At 43.7% G+C, this 23,600-nt stretch overlaps 1 protein-coding gene across 1 annotated transcript in view; it reads right to left on the bottom strand.

The window, feature by feature from the left end:
• Positions 1 to 23,600, bottom strand: part of LOC126529664 (peroxidase-like) — a 137,249-nt gene that overhangs the window by 55,141 nt on the left and 58,508 nt on the right. Inside the window, exon 5 of the mRNA XM_050177177.3 lies at positions 1,687 to 1,896. Coding sequence (XP_050033134.2) covers positions 1,687 to 1,896 — 210 coding nt within the window. The remainder of the gene's footprint in view (positions 1 to 1,686; positions 1,897 to 23,600) is intronic.

Here is a 23,600-nt window from a genome sequence, read left to right as displayed (position 1 = left end):
TAAAATCCTGTTTCTTCAAAAAGAAAATAACAGTTGTAAGTAGCGCTTTGTCCGTCTTACATGTTCCTCTTTTAGTCTGCGTCTTCGTAGTACTGTTTTCTTCAAATATGCAAAACCAATTCGCCCACATCAAGCTTCTGCTGCTTCAGATTTCTCAATACTTACGCGAGAATGTTACCGCTCGGGGAGGCAAGTGGTGCATGTTTAAACCGTGGGCGCATTTGTGCCCTTTCATTTGATTTGACGATATCCGACAACGTGCTAACTGCTATTGCAGCTATTTAAGTGCTTCTTTGCTACCTAGGCATAAGTGAACTCCATAGGAAGTCGCAATTTTCCATTCACTCGTGCTAGTGTTCCTTCAAACGCATGGTGACTACCTTGTGAAAAGATACGCTTGGCATTCAATTTTTGCTGCTGGATATCCTTAAGGTAAACGTCAGCTAACTTCATTATCACCCAGAGAAAATTTTATTCGTAATCCTAATTACCCTTCCTGCTCTACCTCTTCATCTCTCGCTCTCTATTTGGAGTGCGACAAACGGGACCAGCAGACGTATAGTTAACTTGGTTGAAAGCACCGGCAGCCGGCACTATATAAAACGTTCCTCTGGTAAAGTGCAACCCCGTCTGATCGCCTAAAGTTCTTCCAGATAAAACAGGCCTTCCATCAGCGGATCCTACAGGCTGAGAAGAATCATCCGAATAAAAAGGTGGCTTTCAATTTATGAGCATATCAATCACAACACAAATATTGAAAACTATTAACGACGCGTCACACTAGATGCAAACATTATTAAGTGAAGTCAAATTAATACATTGGTGTTCCACCATATTTATCGCAGTGCTTTTGATTGAGCAAAACTTCGTAAGTGAGAATATGCATGTACGACTGTAAAATCGTACAATTGTACATTAGAAATGCAAGTGAGATCTCATTGGCGTAAATTCCACTAGCCAGTGCATTCAGATGTACCCAAAACTTCGTATCAAGAAGTATTTATGTCGCCTCCGAAAATAAATTAAAATGAAAGTTTGCCACTTAGGAATTTTTTGGGAAGAGAACTCCGTGGCATTACATATGCGTACTTTCGCCTGCGAAATACTTCGTAAAGCTCACTTAATGAATGAAGAACTCTTATTCATCAAACGCTCAAAGCGTATCCTCCGAGCCCATTGTTGTCACGCAATGGCATTTTGAATGAATGATGTCCGTTGCTTTTCCTTTTGCCGACAATTTAATGCGATCAGAAAAACGTCAGTCCTGAGCGACGAATTTCCTTCCAACTAAATGGTTTACTTTCCTGGAAAGCACGCTGAAAATCTTCGTGAGCGAGAACTAAAGCTGAATTTGTTTGCGATACGTCTTAATCGGCTGAAAGTAATTTCTCCAATCATAATTGTGTACGGGAAATGCCCTGCTGCATGGTTAAGGTTCTTAATTTGGAAACTAATAATAATTAATGCCATTCAAGCAAACACGAGGCTCTTTCTGCGTTCTGTACTTGTGATCGTCCATAGTTAGATTATAGCTGGATTAGAGTGTGCACTTGGCTCTACAGTTTCACTTTATGTAAATCCACAGTGGGTATTGATGCAGAAACTAGCTGTAAGAACCTGCCAGGCAAAGAGAATGTAACAAAAGTCATAGAGTGCTTAAGGAACACACCCACATATGACGCATACCTCCAGTATCCACCAGGCACGTTGGTATGTGCGTAGCGAAAGTGGGCCGACGAGAATTCGTTGCTCAGTGTAGCATCGAGCGTGTCGTCGTAAGACGTGTGGCCCCTGTTACGAACGCTCAGGTCGTACTCCTCCATCGCCTTTTGACCCAGTTGCCACGGCAGCCACTCCGAGAAGAGGATGTGTTGGTAACGCCCCTCCAGGATCCTCCTGTAACGGGAACGCAAAAAATAATAATTTGGTACGTATATTTATACTGCTCTCCGGAATTTCTTGCATTTGTTAATCCATTCTTTGCTTTGCAGGTGATTTACACGATTCTTTAAGCAGCAGATTTTTTTTATTCGCAACAGCTACTGGCGTTGTTGATCATAAGCAGGCGTGTGTGTCCTTGTATTCCTGCTCTCCATTTGCCGGCATGCGCAGGGACGTACTTGGCTGTATTAGCTACCCGTATATAAAAGTAAAAAAAAGAAAGGGAGCCTTGGTCCACTGTTATTGCACGTACACAATATGAAGTATCATGCTGCTAATGTTCTTAAGGCCAATCGAGGTTCTTCGCACACTTTATCTTGATCAAGCACTTTTTCAGACAATTGTACACAGGTTTGTACAACTCCGGACTGACCTGACGCTCGTATGGTTTTCTTTTCTGGACCGGGCAAGCAAGGCATCATGTTAACACACATGGTACATGAGTTGTACCATACAGAAGCTATCGAGGTGTGTGTTTTCACTTCTCGAGCTTGTAAATGGTTTTGGCAGAAGAAAAAACGCCTGAGCTAGGTTCTTGAAGCATGGTTTACACTCTCAATGTCGACGGCGCATTTCAGAAACAGCTGCAGTACTGCTTTACTTTGCTCTCTCTGTCTCACAGTTGCGTTTTTGCTATTAATGAAATGAAAATGGCAATATTTGGTACATTCAGTGCTTCAAACAACAGAGTTAGGTGCATTACAATCCTTAATTTTTCTTAGTATACAACACGCTTCTCTGAATTTCCCTGTCTCACTGAAGGTATATAAGTGCTTAATGGTACAAGTACTCGACTAAGTCAGATTGAAAGCCACGTTTCACAACTTCGAGCAAATACCGGCGAAATAGATACACTTGAAAATACAAGTAAGGCGTCCATAGTACTCCACGTTTTCAGGCCACCATGTTTATCGAACTGCAAGATAGAAGTAAGCACTCAAATTTTAGTCTTTGATATTTCTGCAGAAAACATAGAATAAGAAGCAGATGTCAAGCGTAATGTGATAGCAGGAATATTTACATGAAGGTTTTCAGTTAAATAACTATCTGTCGCTGCGCTCACAGCCTTGGCATATTCTGTTGTAAGATGTCCGTCATAGGTTTTTTCCGGGACTTCAGTGAAAGGATTTAATGGACAACTTAATGGACATATCTGTTCAAAATAACCACCCTAAAGAAATGTGGCATAGCAAGCCTTACTTTTCGAAAGCACAATATCTTGGAACTCTTTTAAAAAGAAGGCATCCCTAATTCATGACAACCGGTGCACAGATATTGGTACGTTTATTTAGAACAACGAGACAAAAGAACACAATAATCTAGAGCTATCGTTCTAAGCGCTGGGCAGATTGACTACCCAATTATGCAATAATCCATCTAGGAAATGTAAAAGCTTGAAACATTGTGAAGAAGGTGTAAGAGCTTCAAAGAATTACATTGTTATTAAGCCCTCGTTTTGTTGCAATCTCAGAGAGGAGGCACGACAAGGGTATATGTGATGAAGACGTAGTACCCTCTGTCTTTAATTTATTCCGAAGGCACAGACCCAGTATGGCTGGCCGAGCAGTCATTGAAGTTAAACCGAACGTTGACGCAACCGTTCTAAAATAGACAACACTGAAATATTGTGCTTGAAGGTTAAAGTATGTGGTCAAGGTGTCGTTGTGCTTGCTGCTTACGGAACACCAGACTCTGACTTCAGATTCCCACTAAATTATATTAATATACGGCACCGTGCCATAAGGGAAAACTACGAGGGCGAATCAGAAAGTCTTTGCCCCTACTTTTTTGAGCAATTTAAGGTTTTAATTACGAAGTCAACATGTCTATTCACAGCCTATTCATATCTCTTCTTCGACCAACCCGGCCTTATATGCCGGCAGTTCCGCGGCGCGGCGCTGCCGTCAGTTCTTGAAGGTGGTGGTTGTGCTTGACACGTCAACGATATAGAAGCAACAAAGTGTGACTCGTTTTCTATGGAGCATGGGATGAACGCCATCCGAAATCCACAGGGAAACCTCGCACCTAGTGGTTTCTACATTCTAGGTCAGCTGGAAAGGTTCATGGAAAGACAGCGATTACAACGATGAAGCCAAGACTGCAGTCCGACTGTAGTTCCACATTCAACCGGACGAATGCTACCACATGGGCATCTCAAATTTAGTACTGCGATGGGCCAAATTTCTGAACCGGTGTGAGGACTATGGGAAAAAACAGTGTAAGGCACGTGCAAGAGTAGGATATTTACCTTATTTTGGCTAATACAAATAGGGGCAAAGATCTCTGATCCGCCCTCATAATTGTGGATGGTGATTTTAACTCACCAGGCATCGACCGGTGTGGCCTCAAATCTCAGTTTCCTTATTGTAAAAGCGCTACTATGTTTTTTTCACAAGGTGTTTCAAAATTATCTTCTTCAGAGCGTTAATAAACGAAGACACTTTGGACCTAATTTGAGTTCGTTCTTAGGCCTGGTAATTCTGTCTCACTCCTTGCCTTGGTTTTGATTGGATCAAGACATATCATGACATTCTGGTCTATATCTTTTTTTCTTGACGTTGATGCTCAAGATTCTATGCCTGCGCGTAGAACTATCAAAGCTTTCACGCGTGGGGATGACGATGGTGCATTCGGTTACCTTGAGGCACGTTTTACTAATTTTATAACACGAACGTGAAAGTGGCGCTGTTTTGGGATGAATTCAAGCGGATAAATTCAGTGGCGCAGCTCGTTATATCACGACAAACATATTGTGCTTATTGTTCCTTACCTTCTATTTAACTGCTACGCCTGCTATTTTTATGTTGAATGCATGGCATCATTAAAAGTTGTCATGGAAATACTGCTAAAGCTTAAGGTTAAATCGTCTCTCCGACCCAGTGACCCACAAAAGTCTATTCCGCTTTTATGCAAGTAACTATAGCGATGTTCCTTGTAATTTTTGAACCATCGCATAGTTCAGCTACTGCTCCAAGGATTTGAAAATGACAAATGTAGTGCCCGTTTCTAAGGAGGGAGACCGTCATTGAGCCAATATTATGCCCAATTACGAAATTTTTTCCGTGTGCGATGCTTGAGCATATTGTGGCCTCGTTCATTAAAAGTCGCGAGACAGTCTATTTCATTACCTGTAAATCATGGTTTTGTAAAACGTATTAGCGATTGATACACACTTATCACTCATATCTCATTTTTCCCCATTGGTTTTTGATAAGGCAGGTCAAACCGACGGTATATTAATATATTTCTTTGAAGCATTTTATTTGGTTTCCCATGTGAAAATGATGCATGACTTTGTCAGTATTAGGCTGCGAAGCTTTCCTGTATCTTCGATATCCGCTTATTCGCTTGGTTGCCATATGTTGTCGTTTACAGGCATGCATCATTTCTTCCTTTTCCGCCTTCTGTTGTCCAGGGCAGCGTCCTGAGACTGCTCCTTTTCATAAATTTTGTAACGAGATTGTCAACGTAATTGGATAGCTAGCTAAACTTTCCGCGGGCTTTCTTATGCTTTTTTACTGAAGGAGTAACAGCTAACGGCCAGTAAGCAATAGAAATGTGCTCTTCCGCGGTAAATATTCCTTGTGGATATTAATTGCACGGTAATTCATTAACTAATAGTAGAGACGGTGCATACGGAAGACAACGAAATTATTGCAACCCAGGCCGGTTGGTCTCAGTGGCTGCTGTTCTTTTACAATTTCTTTAGCGGTCGTGGAGCCAACGTAGTTCATAAAGTGTAGTTCATACCCAAACAGATCTAGCGTCAAAACATAAGCCTGAGTGATCAAAATATACCATACAAATCTTTACTGGAAAAAAAGCAGAAAATGCCCCTAGTAACAACGCCACAAGGCTGATAAAATCCAGCTATTGATAAATACAGCTCTTGCAGCAATACAGTCACGGACCTCATCTATAAAGGGAAAGGTGATAAGGATAGAATGAGCTCGTACGGGCCAGCTACTGTAACGTCGATTATGCATAGAATGGCCATGCAGGCCATAAAATTAGAACTGTCAATGTGGGTGAACAAATGATGTTCTTGGGCGATTACGTAATGGGTTAAGACTAGGGAGACGCTTAAAGGATAATATGTTAGCAGTAAGGCAGTGGATAGAAACTTCAGGAGCTCAGAATACCTATTTATGGATAACATTCCTGTCTGCGACAATGTAGACAGGGATTTGTTATGCGATATTCTTAAGTACGAAGGCGTAGACGATTTCGTGGAGCTGTCCAGGGCTATATACGGAGACAAACGAGTATTGAGTACCATTCGTATGGGAAGGCCGCAAATGAAACGAAGTGTTGGCAGTTCAACACGGAGTGAAGCAAGGATGCCCTCTGTCTACATTCTTATTCACGCTTTATGTTAAGGGCTTAGGAAGACGACTGGAAAACAGTGAATTAGTCTGATTTATCGTACATGCTTAAAGGACAAATGGGGCGACACAAGGCACTGGACTGATGTATGCGGACAACATAGTGCTACTGGCGCACAAAGCAGGAGATTTGCAGACACTTGCAAACATGCATGGCAACGCAGCGACCAATCGACCAATCTAGGTCTTAAGTTTGGTACAAAGAAATCGGGAAATACGTTCTTCAAGGAATCGACGAGAAATAACGTGGTGTCGATTCAACAGCACTAATTCCCATAGTCAAGCAATATCAATGCTAGGTGCATACATAAACGAAGGAGACTTACTGAAACACGCACCAAGGTAAACTGAAAACAAAGCGGAAGCGGAAAGCAGCAATAAGGAAACATAGAAACTTTGGGGCCACACTAAGTATGACGTGGTGCGTCGACTCTGGAAAGGAGTAATGGTGCGGGAGCCAACGTTCGCAAAGGCTATATTATGCCTAAAATCGGATATCTCATCGGGGCAGGAAGTCAACCAAAGATCGGCAGGTCAGTTGGCATTGGATGCTCGTGGAAAAATCTCACATGAGTCACTGCAGGGTTTATTTATTTATTTTTTTTATTTGTGATACCCTCAAGGTACATAATTGTACATTGCAGAGGGGAGGGGCGAGAATACATTCGAAGAGTAAAAAATGCAGGATTAGTTCAAGGAATTTCCAACGAACAAAAGCAATATGAAAAAAGTAGTAATACATTCATAACAAATATCAGAGGCGTACATAACATGATAATACACAAAGAATACACTTTAGCAAGCAGACAATGTTCACGAATAAGCACATAATCATGCCATTTGCTACCATACATAATTTTATGTTGATTAGTGCATTCTTAAAACGAGTGGGGTCACTGATGCTTACTAATGATGTTGGTAGATTATTCCAGTCGACTGAAGTCCTAGGAGGGAATGATTGTGAGCACGCGACGGTGTTATGACGGGGTACGTTAACTTTATGTAAGTGGTCACGACGAGCCGAATAATAAGGCGCAGGTTGGATCCAAAGAGGGTGAAGAGATGCGTTGTGGTAGTAGATTTTATGAAAAAGGGAAATGCGTGATTCTTTTCTGCGAAGAGATAATAATGGAATTTGAAGGGTTCTCTTCATTAATGTAACACTAGCAGTGCGATGGTAGTTAGCTAAGATGAAACGAACCGAGCGATTTTGCACCGATTCAATTTCGTTAATTAATGTGATCTGATGAGGATCCCAAACGGATGAGGCATATTCTAATTGGGGGCGGACGTATGTCGTGTACAAAAGCCGTTTTAATGAAACTGGCGCAAGCGAAAAATTTCTCTTCAAATATCCTAAGGAGCGGTTAGTTTTAGATATTACATACTGTACATGCTGCTTCCAAGAAAGATCGCTAGTTATATGAATGCCAAGATAACGGTAGCATGTAACGGATTGAAGGGGGCAGTCATTAAGGGCGTAGGTAGGGCAAGTTGTGTTAGAACGAGAAATCGGCATAGATTTGCATTTATTAATGTTGAGTTCCATGCACCAAGTGAGGCACCAGTTAGATATGTTATTTAGATCGGATTGAAGGGTAGGTATATCAGATGCATTAGTCACTTTTCGATATATAACGCAGTCGTCTGCGAATAAACAAATTTGTGAGGAAATGTTATCAGGTAAATCGTTAATATATATTAAAAATAAAAGAGGACCACGAACAGACCCTTGTGGACATGGCTAGTGCCTCATTTGAAGTCAGAGAAATTAGTTTCTGAGAAAGGCTCGGGAAGACGGATCCAATAAAATGGGTGGCTGAAGTGCACAAGTATCTGTACCGGCAAAGCGTGGACACAGAATGGAGAAAGAGGTCAGGATTTTGGAAACCAAGTACATAGTATTTGAAAGTGTAAATAGACAACCGGGAGTCCTCAGAAAGAAATTGAGAGAACCTGAAGAAGTAAATTGGATATGAAGAATAGAAACAAGAAGGACCACGCCGATTTACAGGAATATGAAGAATTAAATTGTAAGTGAAAATGTGCACGATACCGTGAAAGGAAGTGCCTTGCTATTTGAGGCTCGAGCTGGTTGCCCAGGAACAAGAACATACCGGTGCAAATATTCGCCACTAGAGGAGGAATGCGTATGCTGCCGCAAAAATCCGTAGTACATTCTAATGGAATTCAAACAGATCCAACCAGTGGGACCAGTAGGTAACGTGCACATTCTAGACGCGCTTGGATTTTAAGTAGACGGAAACATAAACCGGTTAGCAGTCGAGAGAAGCAAGAGACGTTTAGCATATCTGTGGCGAAAAAAGGAGAGAATAGAGTGATACGACCGAATGCCTCAGAGAGACAGATAGCGGTACAATGCAGATAGAGAAGTTCTGAGAAAGACGAAAAAGAACAAAGTTATGTAAACAAAATAGCTACTAAGAAAAGCTTGTATAGAACACCTGAGTAGGTCAAACAGGCTAGGTGGCTACTTGTCACCACCTCGCTTCAAAGGGGATGATAATAAATGATCATCAAGCGGGAAAGAGGAGCCCGGTTGCGGCATGACGCGTTTTTCAGCGTTGGAACAAACCGGCGCGACATGCATTTCGAAGGCCACGCGCAGGCTTCGCAGCGGCGCCACTAGATGACACCGGGTGTTGTTAAAGGAGGGCGAGAGAAGAATCCTGCTGCATTACAAGGCCCATACTTGACGCATTTCCACCATCGCGATACGTTGTATCGCTACAGTGATTCAATGCTAACGTATTACCGTCGACAGTCATTCTGTGATGGCTTGTGCGGCAATGTTTTTATGACTATTTCACGACGAAGGCCTTTCCCTGCGATCTCCGATTACCCCGTCTTGCGTTAGCTTATTCAAAATTGCGCTTTAATATTTCTTAATTTCATTACCCCACCTAATTTACTGCCCTCCTCGACTGCGTATCCATTTTCTTGACACCCATTGTGTAACTTCAGCTATTGGTCGGTTACCTGCACTACGCATTACATGTCCTGCACAATTTCCATATGCACACACAAACGTGTACACGTTGGAACGGCCTTAAAATATTTCTGTTCTCGACGTTCACAACACGCTAGACGAGTTAATCGAAGCCCAACATCGATCCCAACTAGAGCTGCTTACCCTAACGGAAACGGGCCGCAGCATCCTAAACAAGCTTAATATCACCTACCACCGTCAACATGGAGACAAATACCCAATACCACGCGACATTCAGCAATGGATACACGCCGACCCTATACCGAAAAACATGCACCCAGACTACAACAAAGAACGCAGGAAGGCCCTCATCAAAGCTTATGCCAACACCGCGGGCGTCACCGTCGTCGACGCAGCTGAGTACCAAGATGGACGGCGCTTTGCGGCGGTTACCACGGCAGGCGGCTTGCTCCGACATGCTGCCAGCATCGTTACCAAAAATGCCGATACGGCCGAGGAAGTGGCCATCGCCCTGGCTACTCTTGACCCAGCCTGTCACACCATACAGAGCGATTCTCGCGCAGCAATCAACAACTACATCAAAGGTCGTATTTCTCAGCAATCACTCCGTATCTTACGACAAGCCCCGCATTCGCCTGAAAATCAAATCACCCTCGTCTGGATCCCAGCACACACCGGCGTTGTCCACCCGCACCTCACCAACCTCAACGAGGTTACACACTCCGTAGCACGAGGACTAGTCAACCATGCCGGAGACGGTGCAGGTGCACCCGCAGGACGCGACCGCCTTACAAGATACAACGACCTTGTGAAATCATTTTACCTCGCAAGAAGAACCATCCCCACCCCCACCGCAAGTTAAACAGGGCACAGGCAACCACCCTTCGCCTGTTACAGACGAATACATACCCCTCCCTCACACGCTATCACACTATATACCCCGACATCTACCCGAGCTAGACGTGCAAGGTCTGTAAAACTGAATCAGCAACACTCCCCCACATGCTATGGGAGTGCAAACGTCAATACCCAGACCTTAATCCCGTCACCCTCTCGTCGACATGGCACGCCGCCCTGCGCAGCTCCCATCTCGACGACCAACTCTGGGCGACCCAGCAGGCCAACGAAGCTGCGAAGAGGCAAGACCTCGACGTCCCATCGTGGGAGGCCTAGGCCAAGCCGACTGAACTGCTGGTGCTCATTAAAGTTCACTCTCTCTCTCTCTCTCTCTCTCCATGTCCAGCTCCGCAAATCATCTGCGCTGACTTCAATGCTCGTCCTTCACTTTGGGGAGACAAAATTGTCGATTATCCAGTATCTGCTCATCAATTTGTTCTGAATTTACCCTAGTACAAATGGTCTTTCTTCCAACGCGTGTAGCAGACACTACGTCGTCATTACTTGATCTCGTGCTGACATCATCAGCTGATATTATATCACCGATAACGCACTTACCTGGCCTTAGTCACCATGATACATTACATTTTACAATCACGATATCAATACCGCTGAAACGTAAACGATTTAAACAAATAGACGATTATATAAAGGCTAACTCCTCTGCAATAAACAACGAACTTGATACGTTTGTACTCGGCCATCTCGATTGCTCTGCCGAGACAAATTGGCGCCTCTTTAAAGAAAAAAGCATCTGATCTAATAAATAGTTATATTCCAGTTCGACGTATATATTCAAATAGTAACACACCATGGTATAACAGACATCTGAACAGACTAAGTAACAAAAGGAAACGCCTATTTAGCATCGCTCAACGGTCACTAACTCCTGAACACTGGTTCTCATACAATTACACGGCCGCCACATTATTATCTAAGTTAAGGTCTGCGAAGCTTTCATAAAACAACGTTACTCTTGCCAAGCTACTGAACACTATCAGTAAGACATTCTGTAGTTCTATGAAAGGAGATAGCACTAGAAATATGACTTTACTTTCACCAACTGGTAATGCAATCGCCGACCACGCATGCGTTGATGGGCTAAATGAAACGTTCATACAGGCCTATTTGCCGTCTTCGCATCGTACTCCTCCTCCCGAAATACGACCTAAAGATACCCCCAGATGGGTCCCAATATCGTACATTTATTAGCAACGGTGTTAAGTCAATCATAACTAAATTAGAAACAAAATTGGCATGAGGTGTTGATAGAATTAACATTAAACTTTGACACAGTACTAGTGAGTATTGCTCTATAATTTGCGGATGGATTTTTTTCTCAGTGATTTAGATCAGCCCAATGACTATACATTCTAAAACTGGTAACATCATTCTACTTCATAAATGTGAATTCTAAATGTGGTGATATGCATGACCCTTCTAATAACAGGCCCATTAGTTCGACTTAAGTGCCCTGGAAGATAATGAAGCATATAATTTATTCTCATGTCATCAATATCTTGAATGTAACAATTACTTTACATCTAGCCAACATGGTTTTCGTAATACATTCTCCTGTGATACCCACCTTCGTTGCTTTACTAACGACCTGCATTCCAACTTGGACGCAGGATTTTTGACGGACTGTACATTTATTGATTTCGCTAAAGCATTTGACAAAGTACACCACCCATTACTGCTATCTAAACTCAGCACACTAAACAACGATACTAATGTACTTAATTGGATAAAAGCATTTCTAACAGCGCATGCAATTTGTAAACGCCGATTAAGTTAATTGAACTGTAATACCCGTCAAATGTGGCATTGCACAAGTGTCTGAATTTGGGCCTCAATTATTTATGATCTACGTTAACGATATACCTGATAACATTTTGTCTAAAAATTGTCTTTGTGCAGATGGTTGCCTAACATATCGCAAAATTACTAATGACGCTAATATTTTCTTTCTGCAGGATGATTTATACACACTCCATAACGGGGATATATAATGACACAAACTTAACATAAAGAAATGCAAATCGATGCGAATATCTCGTACTAATGAAGCTTGTGCTCCCTATTTGCTTGAAAATATTGCTTCAGCGAGCGTAAGAAACTACAAATATCTTGGCGTCCATACAACCTTTAACTTAGCCTGGAAGTACCGTATCGATTTTATAACGAGGAAGGCTAATCGCACACTTGGATATATTCGCCGAAACTTATCGCTCGCGCCCTTATCCCTCAAACAATTGTTATGCACGACATATGTTAGCCCACAGTTGGAATATTCATCATCAGTATGGGACCCACATCATGCCATCTCAAGTAACTGCCTTGAAAGCGTGCACAATCACTCTTTTCGGCTTGTACTAATTACTACCGTACGGCAAGCGTAGCACAAATGAAGACTACACTGAATCAACCTTCACTGTTAACCTCCAGGAAAGACTCTTGCCTATACTTATTTCATACGATTTGCTACCAGAACGCAGCGCTTCGGTGGGCATGGATTAATTCAGCACCATTCACCTCCTTACGTCTAGATCATTCCCATCAGGTACATGTGTCTCGTTCTAACACACTAACACATTCTCAATGATTTTTACCAAGAACATGCAAATAAAGGAACGGTCTTCCAGCATTTATTCTTAGTATCAGTAATCCTGTTGAATTCAGAGAGGAGGAGGAATAAACTTTTATTTTGGAAACAGTGTTCCGGAGTAAGCCCCGGTTCTACTCTCGGTGGGAGGTCTCCTTATTCCAGGAACCCTCTGGCCTTCGCTGCCTCCTTGGCCCTGGCGACGAGGCGTCGTTGTTGTTCCAGGTCCTCGGAGACGAGCTTGGCCTCCCACGTTTCTATGAGGTCTTCGCTTTGTCTGGCGTTGTAACAGTCTCTCGGTGAAGGCAATGCGTCTTTGTCTAGATGCCATGGGCATTCGATGATCAGGTGCGCTAAGGTGTCCGGTACGCCGCACATTGGACAGTGGTATCCTTGTAGCGTTGGGTACAGTCTATGCATGATGATTCCGTGGATGTAAGTATTACTTTGCAGTCTTCTGAGTATAGTGCTTTCTTCTTTGTTGAGCTTTGGGTGAGGTGGTGGGTACACCCTGCGTTCCAGCCTGTGATGTTGAAGGATCCCTGAGTACGTGATGGGTACGGTCTCTGCCTCCGCTGACTCAGACCGGGCGTCTCGAGAGTAGGAAGGGTTGGCCCGGCAGGTGTGGCCTCGGGCCGCGGCATGTGCCGCTTCGTTCCCCTCCAGCCCCTCGTGCCCAGGAAACCATGTCACGCAGGTGTAGGGGATCGGCGTACTGCGGTGCTTCAAGATCTTCAGTGCTTCTGTCGATACGCGACCCTTAGCGTAGTTCCTGACGGCTGCTTGAGAATCGGAGAAGATGACAGCTGCGTCCATGCACGTGGTAGTTGCTAGGGCGATCGCCGTCTCTTCTGCAGTCTCGGGGTTTTGAGCACGGACTGTGGCAGACGCTAGCTCTCTGCCCTGAGAATCTACGACGCTCAGGGCGTAAGCGTTTCTTTGCGGGTATTTGGCTGCGTCGGTGTATCTGGCGTCCGGATCTTGCCTGTGTCTTCGCCGTAGAGCATCCACTCGGGATTGTCTTCTTTCCTTGTGGTATGTGGGGTGCATGTTGCGTGGAATTGGGGCTATGGACAGGGATTCGCGGAGGTTTGAAGGAATTCTTTCTTTTCGGTCTGTGGTGGCTATAAAGGTTTCACCGTAGCTCAGCCGTTGCAGCACTGATCTTCCGGTGGGCGTGAGCTTCAGTCGTTCTAGTTGACTGGCTTTGTGAGCTTCAGCTAGTTCTTGCCAGGTGTTGTGTACGCCCATCTTGAGCAGTCTTGTAGTCGAAGCCGTAAATGGTAGGCCCAGGGCGATTTTGATGGCTTTCCGTATTTGAATGTTAATTTTTTCTACCTCTGGGTCATTCCATGCCAAACGTCCCGACCCCAAAAGTGACCATCGCTGAAATTCCTGAAAAAATTTGGGCTAGATGACTTTTGTGTTAATAAGGTTTCGCCAAAGTATTTTCGTCGAAAAAAAATTTGTGATCACGTGATCGCTCTTTCAAATTTCCGGGAAGAAGCAAAAGTTGGTTGGAGCTAATTTTTTTTTATTCAAGCCTGAAAGTAGGTACAATAATAAACTTTATTTTAGAACATTGTACTGGCATCCTTCTTTCATATTACATTATAACTGAATAAATTTTAGAATTTTCCGAATTTATTTGGCTCAGTAAAAAAGCAAAAAAAGTTGCGTTTTCAGACATTTCTTGCATAAACTGCGTTGACTTTTCAACAGCAATAATTTTTCTGACTTTTTGCCTTTTGCTATATTGTATGTTAAAAATGATTCCCAATTATTAAGAAATATATTTTTTGAGAAAAATACCTCCGAAGTTGGAAAAAAATGACTTTTTGGCGAGATTCAGGCCACATTTAAGCATTAAGGCCCTCCAGATAAAAATATGTCAGATAGGTCAATATACGCACCGGCCTCTTAGCTTGTGATATGGAAAGTTTCATTCGAGTAAATTTTGTTTGAAGCGAGAAATTATTTTTTGATGTCAGCAACCCATGTCATTAGTAGGCACTGCACACGTGCCACCGCTCTCCTTGTCGTCTCCGTATCGTCGTCTGCTTTCTCCTCCTTGTCTGCCGCCCAGCAGACGGCGGCTAGTATATATAACTACTGCAGATTAAAATTTTTGACGTTCTTTTGGTTTTTGCTCTTTCGGTGCTTAAGAAAACGCAAGGAAAACGGCTTTACATCCTTCTGGGGATGTTTGTTTACCCTTACCTCTGTATTCATGTGTTTCTCCGATGAAAATAGTGTGATCAGCTAACAGACGCACAAGGCGGCAGACGAGGCTTCCTGTGAGCGAATTTTAAGGGAATGCGTACAAACGTTGTCGCAACGAAGGAACATAGGAAAGAATATGGCACATAACTCGGTCCAACACCTTCAGAATGGATGCGAAATCCAAGCTTCAGTATCATGCCTTCCAGCATCAATTTCTTGCAATGCTAAAGGTAAGAAAATGTTTCGAGCATTGACTTGCGATTTGAAATCTTTGCGCAGTTCACCTAGAGCGCCTGAACTGAATCAGATTTTTCCACGAGAATGACAATTCAAGGCATCATCTAAAACGATGCTTGCTATATCAATTGCGCGATATTTTCGTGAACAGACTGGGGTTATCTAATCAGCCCATTTACAGTGCGGCATGTTTTGAGGTATGTCAGAAAAGCCAAAATCTTAGACAATGAGACCAACAGAATGCAGTGCAGCTAAAACGAGCTTATTTCTGGAGGCTTACTGGTACGCTTGGCACTATTTTTCAGGAAGCGAACTTCCGCCATGCTCTTTCGGCCCAAAGAACTGCCACAAGACAACTTACTGCAGTGAGCAGCGGCTGACAACTGTAGTTAGTTTGACTGACATAGATCAGCGTCTTCTTGCGCTGCGCTCAAAAAGAAGCCTGGGTGACGATGCGACCATTTGTATGCACCACAAACAACTTTACCTTCATCGATACACTTCTAAAGTCGCTTCGAAGTTGTGCTCAGACCCATTCTTTAGACATACGAAGCATTGCCGGGGGTCGACCGTCATCACACTGGCCGTTGTTGATGCCCACCCTTCTCTAGTCCTGTTTCCAGGAAATCGAATCTGTGAAGCTTGCAAGCGGAACTTGTATAGTACTCAAAGAATGGCAAATTTGGTGTTGCCAGAAGAACAACTCGATGTTCTGGTCGGAGGTAGTGAAAGTGAACCTGAATCAAGTGGTACAGGAACAGAAAAGGAGGCCTTAGAAAGAGGTGTTGGCAGCAGCGTAAAAAGGAAACTGCAGCGCGGAAGACAGACGCACGCTAAAAAGAAAGTGGAAACAATGAGAGAAAACGCGAAGGGAATAACGGCTACGTCCCCGGAAATGTGCCAACCATCGACCCTTGACAAACGCGAGGGCGCTGAACTCCTCCTGAATGATTATGTCTGCTTGATGCAAGACTTGAGAAACAAGTTTTCCCAAGAACATAGCCGAGAAAAAAAAATACAGTACCTCACTTTAGCCCCCCAATCTTGGTCTCGTGAAAGAATGATGGAGTTCTTTGGTGCATCGGAAAGACAAGTTCGCGAGGCAATGAAAGTCAAGTCTAACAGTGGGATTCTAGGCAGGCCGCAAACAAGACGTGGTCGTCCAGTTAGTGAGGAAGTGAAGTCATCGGTCAGAGCTTTCTACGAGGATGACTCTGTGTCTTATTGCCTACCAGGAAAAAAGGACACTCTGAAAGGCCATCAAAAGCGACTATTGTTGATGAACCTGAAGGAAATGCATGAAGAATGGAAGAAGACTTACAATTTAAAGTGTGGCTTTTCAACGTTCGCCGCTTTGCGTCCTCCCCAATGTGTTTTGGCTGGTGGAAGCGGCACACACACAGTGTGTGTCTGCATGAGCCATCAGAACTTTAAACTAATGCTTCATTCTAGTGGGCTCAAGGAGACAACTGAAGAGCTGCTGGCTACACTTGTATGTCGACTTGATAACCAAGATTGCATTTTCGGCAAATGCGCATCCTGCCCTGGCATAAAGCACGCTGAGAATCTGCTTCGACAAAGTCTTGCCCATGTCGCAGAGAGCGGAGACAACATCCTTGTCCGGCAATGGATAAGTGGAGTCCGCTGTAGACTCGAAACCATGGTTTTGACATCAGAAGAGTTTTCCGAAAAGTTCACAGACATGTTGAATCAACTTAAGATCCACCATTTTATCAGTAAGCAGCAAGCTCACTACTTTCGAGAACTGAAGTTTAATCTAAGCCAACACGAGGTCGTCATGGTGTTGGATTTCGCGGAAAATTACAGTTTTATACTTCAGGACGCACCACAGTCGTACCACTGGGTTAACACCCAAGCTACAATACATCCCGTAGTTGTCTATTTTCGGAAGGCGCAAAGCGACCCTGGAGAGGTTTCTGCGTGGTGTTTCGCTGTTATTTCTGACTGCCTGGAGCATGATACAGTCGCAGTACACACATTTCAGAGTGCAGTGCTCGAGGTAGTAAAACAATATCTGCCTGAAGTAAAAAAAATTCATTATTTCTCTGATGGAGCTTCATCACAATATAAGAACAAAAAGAACTTTTTGAATCTTTGCTACCATGAACAGGACTTTAATCTATCGGCAGAATGGAATTTCTTCGCCACTTCACACGGCAAAAGTGCATGCGATGGTGTCGGCGGCACACTCAAACGTCTGGCAGCAAGAGCAAGCTTGCAGCGGCCATATCACAGCCAGATTCAATCTCCAGAGGATCTGTTTGACTGGGCCAAAAGTAATATCAAGGGAATTACAGTAATGTGGGTACCTAATTGCAAAATGCAAGGAAAAAGAACAGAGCTTGGTTTGAGATTCAGCACAGCAACCGGTGTTAAAGGAACGCGATTATTCCACCACTTCAAACCAGTGACGGTTTCAACTCTTCGGGTTGGTATCACCTCATACTCAAATACCGAAGAAGTTGAAGTAAAGAAGCGGACATGAATACTATGGAGTCTTTCATTTGCCTGTAAAGGTTCATGTGTGAAGAGTTGAACATGAGTGAACGAAAAAACGGAAGGCAACCGACAAGTTTAATCAGGCTCTAATCTCCAGCTGTGAGCGTCTGTGGCCCGGTCAACAGCCGTCTTTATTCTGGTGCGGAACAGCAGAAAAGAAGCGGCCGTGTTGCCTCACGCTCTGCAGGAGGCAAAGTTAGCCATTAACTGTTATTGCAAGACACCCACATCGATGCCGTGTTCGCCAACCTGACAGCCCCGAGCCACAAAAATGACAAGAGGTGAACTGACAAAAGCAGGCCATTTACGATGTGTTTAGACTGACGTCAAGCGACATAGCCGACACAGTCAACGTTTTTTCGGCGAAGACCCGGAGTGCATATGTGAGCCCAAAAACTCTCTGGTGGCTCATACGCATCGTGCAGTGAGACTGAGCTCAGCAGTGCCTACTAATGACATGGATTGCAGACTTAAAAATTTTTTTTTCGCTTCAAACAAAATTTACTCGAATGAAACTTTCTATATCACAAGCTAAGAGGCCGGTGCGTATAGTGACCTATCTGACATATTTTTATCTGGAGGGCCTTCATGCTTAAATGTGGCCTGAATCTCGCCAAAAAGTCATTTTTTTCCAACTTCGGAGGTATTTTTCTCAAAAAATATATTTCTTAATAATTGGGAATTATTTTTAACATACAATATAGCAAAAGGCAAAAAGTCAGAAAAATTATTCCAGCTGAAAATTCAACGCAGTTTATGCAAGAAATGTCTGAAAACGCAACTTTTTTTGCTTTTTTACTGAGCCAACTAAATTCGGAAAATTCTAAAATTTATTCAATTATAATGTAATATGAAAGAAGGATGCCAGTACAATGTTCTAAAATAAAGTTTATTATTGTACCTACTTTCAAGCTTGAATAAAAAAAAATTACCTCCAACCAGCTTTTGCTTCTTCCCGAAAATTTCAAAGAGCGATCACGTGATCACAAATTTTTTTTCGACGAAAATGCTTTGGCGAAACCTTATTCACACAAAAGTCATCTAGCCCAAATTTTTTCAGGAACTTCAGCGATGGTCACTTTTGGGGTCGGGACGTTTGGCATGGAATGACCCCTCTACATTCTTCAGCGCGAGGTAGGGCGTGCCGTATGTTATTCGACTAGTGAGGAGTGCTTGCATCACGCGTAGAGTGTCTTGTTCTTTAAGTCCGCTTCTATGGCTTGCAACTCTCCTGACGAGATGCGTGAGCTGTGATAGCGTTCGCTGTAGTCGCGGGAGGGTGGCCGCCCCGGACCCGTCTTTGTGTATGTGTAGCCCTAGAACTCGTAGGGTTTCCACTTTTGGAATGGGCGTTCCATTGAGGGTGACGTTAGGATCGGGTTCATCGTACCCGGGTGGTCTGCCTCTCGTTCTTGACTTGAGGACGAGGTGTTCGGACTTCTCGGGAGCACAGCGGAGGCCGCATTTGTGCAAGTAGCTCTCGATGGTATCTACTGCTTCCTGTAGGCGTGTTTCTTGTGTTCCAGTGTTTGAAGCCCTTGTCCATAACGTGATATCGTCTGCATAGAAAGCGTGTCTTACGTCTGGTATCACGTCGAGGAGGCTGGGTAGTTTGATCATTGCGACGTTGAACAGCAACGGCGACATGACCGAACCCTGCGGGGTGCCTTTGCTCGGTAGTCGGAAGCTGTCGCTGCGCAGGTTGTATATTCCAACTGTGGCCGTGCGGCCCGTGAGGAAATTCCTGACATAGTCGTATGTCCGACAACCGCAGCCCAGGTCTTCGAGGTTGCAGAGGATAGCTTCGTGACTGAAGTTGTCAAAAGCTCCCTTTACGTCGATGGCTAAAATCGATGATTTGCTTCTGGTACTCAGGTGGTCAATGAGTTCTTCCTTGAGTAGAAGGAAGACATCTTGCGTTGACAGGTTCTGCCTGAAACCGAACATAGTGTTTGGAAAATATCCGTTGTCTTCGAGGTACGAGGTTAGCCGGTTGTGAATCATGTGCTCGAAAAGTTTCCCTACGCACGAGGTAAGGGAAATTGGGCGCAAATTCTCGATGCTGAGCTGTTTATTTGGTTTGGGGATCATGCTAATCTCCGAGTGCTTCCAGGCAGCCGGTAGCTCTCCTTTCTCCCAGCATGCATTGAAGTACTGGAGCAGGGCTGCGGTAGCCTGCTGCGGAAGGTTCCGAAGATGCTTGTTCACGATCCGATCTTTGCCCGGGCTGGTGTTTCTGATGAGCGTCGATAGTGCTGCAGAAAGTTCAGCATGCGTGAAGGGTTGGTCAAGGTCGGGGTTTGGTTTCCCACCGTAAGCTTTGTCATGTGCCGTCGTATTAACGGGTGGGTCACTGCACAGCTTCTTCTGAATTTCTCGGAGGAGGTTCTCTTCCGATCCGGCGTGGTTGTGCACGAGCCTACAGAGGTTCTGTCGCTGCTGCGTCTTCGTAGGGCCGTTGTCGAGAAGGGCGCGCAGGAGATGCCACGTCCTCTTTGTGCTCAGGGTTCCCTGGAGTTTGTCGCAAAATGCGTGCCAGTTCTGTCTTCCTAATCTCTCCGCGTATGCCTGTGCTTGCTCGGTGAGGAGGGCAATTCGCTTCTTTAATTTCTTGTTTAACTTCTGTCTCTTCCACCTCTTGAGGAGAGCTCTTCTGGCTTCCCAGAGGTGGAGGAGGTGCGTGTCGACGGCTGGCACTACTTCATTCAGCTGTATTGTTTTCGTGTGGCGTTCTGCTGTGTCGAGGACTTTCTTCAGCCAGTCATCTATGTTCTCGATGGTGGTCTCGACATTTAGCACATCTCTGAATGACTTCCACTTCGTTACCCGGGCCGTTCCAAGCCTAGCGGGCTTGCGAGTGTGAGCCACGGTTAGTTGGAGGATGTGGTGATCGCTGCCCAGGGTTTCTGGGAGTCGACTCCATTCTGCCGAGGGCATGTTTAGCGTGAAAGTGAGATCCGGGTTTGTGTCTCTGGAGACACTATTACCTATCCTCGTTGTTTGGAGTGGGTCATTCCATATGGTGAGTCTGTGAATTCAGAGATGCTTTAGTTAACTACATCTAAATCATGAAACTTGTGGTTAATGTATTATGTGACTTTTTATTGTATAAATACGATATCTGCCACCTAACTAGGTTTGCATTGATTTATCATTCCTGACTTGTGTATTGAAAAGTGCGTAATCAGATTTCTATTGGGAAGTACCATAATTTTTATTGTTTATTATGATGTGTAAATTAGTGCCCTAGCATACTTTTTCATTGTTACTTATACTGTGCCTTTCCTGTATAAGCTCATTTCTAACTTCCTTTATGCAGCCTCTCCCTTCTATAATGTATACTTACTCTGAGGGTATTGTAAATAAATGAATAAATAAATAAATAAATAAATAAAAAATCAGAAAGAACTTGTCGATACTCTAGATGAACAGTAGACATGTCTGGCTACGGATGGAAAGCCTACGTTCCACACACACCCAGATTCGTTTAGGGCCATTGATATTGTGATATATTGAAATGACATTACGGCCTCATTGACGATGGCTACCGACCGCACGGGTACAACCTTACGGTCCATATAAACTTTGTTGGCTTGAATATTAGTAATCGAAGTGATTCCCCTATCAACGGCTGGGATACGTACACGAAAACCTCGATGAATTTTTCGGTGACCTTCTTGTGAACAAGATACAAAGCAAGAAAGGTGCTAAAGCACTGGGTAAATCGCAAGATCATTCTCCTGCTCTGGATTTGAAGTTGATGAATCTTTTGCTGTCTGACTAAGAGCAGAGCGCTAGATGGTCAAAAAGGGAGACTCTTCTCTCAAGATGACCTTTAATGGGATGGACTTTGTTATTCGTAGGCACGCAAACAAACTGAGCAGAGCTCAACTGGCACTATTTTGCTCTAGCCTATCTGTATTCAAGCCTTTGGCACGAGTCCAAGGCGTTATTAACAACTTTGATAGAAACCGACGACTACACAGACCATGTGACTCCCTGGCCCCAAAACAGGGCAAGACGCTGCAGGCGCTAGCGGAAAACTTTCCTCATCCTTACTCTCTTGGCCGGACAATCAGCACCACGTCCATGTGCATGCTCCGTCTTCGTCACTAGTGGATGCGGCATTTACAAGAGATGGCGAAAGCGCTGAGCAGCTTACAGTGAAGATGTGATGTAGCCCTGATCGAATCTGCAATCAAATGCTCATAGATTTTCCAACTGAACGAAGGCAGGAGCTGCAAAAATATTTCATTGCCATGTGGAACTCGGCAAATGTTCCACAGGTAGTCCGCGTATTATGGGTAGCACCTGTGTTCAAACAGAAAAGCACTGCGGAACTTCAATCGTCTTGCCCCGTTTCGCTGACTCCTTGCTTTCGAAAGGTTGTAAAGAAACGGGTGTGCTCAAATTTAGCATGGTATGCTGTTCGCAAACGAAAACTGTTATCGAACATGACTGGTTTTTGGCGGTGGCTGTGTGTGCAAGATAGCATTACAATCTGTTTCGCCACATTAAACTTAACAGGGGTAATGACCTGTCGAACCTTACAGTCTGTGGGGATATTTACGAGGCACACATTTCTACAATTCAGACAGCAAATCCCAAACAGTTGCCAGTTATAGAGGTAAGACCTTGCGTTTCATCCAAGCTTTCCTTTGCAATCGTGTCAGTCAAGTCTTATTAGGGAATATGCTAAGGGAAGAGAGAGTCATTTCCTGTTGAGTGACACAGGGGAGCGTTCTGTCCCCTGTATTTCTTTATTTTATCTTAATACCCACATCGCTATTGACTAGCATTATTGGGGGGGGGGGGGGAGGCGTTAATATGAAAAGGTAGAGTAAATACCACTGCGTGATGGTGGCAAAAACATCAGGGTAAGAAAAACAATAAAAATCCTATACACAAAAGTGTCACAAACATAAAGAAAATGACTCATGTGATGTCATGGACACTAGCCCTTCAGGTAATTTGTTCCAGCTGGAAATTGTTTAGGGAAAACAGACATTTTAAGGACGCCAATCCGGCACCTGTTTTCTTTAACTTTGAACGAATAGCCTCTTTGTACGGACACATAATCAGGGCTATATATATATATATATATATATATATATATATATATATATATATATATATATATATATATATATATATATATATATATATATATATATAGGGCGCGTGGTCAATTCCAGTTCCTGCATGTAATATATTGTGAAACAATTTTAACAGCAGAACTTCGCTACGTTTTACAAGTGCGTCTCGGCGCAAAGTGTTTTTCGCACTCCGCACGCTGAAATACCTTTCATAGTTATTAAAAACAAAACGAACAGCTACGTTTTTAATTCCTTCTAAATTTTGAATGTCAAGCACAGATTTCGGGTTCCAGACTGTGCAAGCATACTGAACTACGCCTATATTATTTGATATATTCAACAGTTCTTTGTTCTTTATAAGTGCTTGACGTTAGGAAGCAGCAAGCCCAAAACGCGGCTGGCGTTGGCAGTAACGAAATCGACATGGTGGTGCCAAGACGTTACACTAGTCAAAATACAGCAAGATATTGAATTTCCTATACTAACAGCAGTTTGGTACTGTTATTCTTTTGCGTGAAATCATGAGGAGTCTTTTTTTATTCAAACACCCCATATATACAGGCTTTTATAATTTAATGCATTGTCCCAAGCTCGCACATTATTCGGCTACTGTACACAAGTCCTGCTGAAATGCGCCGCCGTCACCTCGACTGTTGATAATTTTATACATTAAACAATCATCCCCGAACAGAGGCATGCATGAACAGATACCTGTATTGCCGATG

The sequence above is a fragment of the Dermacentor andersoni genome, chromosome 9, assembly GCF_023375885.2.
Source record: "Dermacentor andersoni chromosome 9, qqDerAnde1_hic_scaffold, whole genome shotgun sequence".
NCBI classification, from domain to species: domain Eukaryota; kingdom Metazoa; phylum Arthropoda; class Arachnida; order Ixodida; family Ixodidae; genus Dermacentor; species Dermacentor andersoni.
The sequence above is the reverse complement of the archived record's forward strand: the minus strand, read 5'-3'. Positions and strand labels throughout refer to the sequence as shown.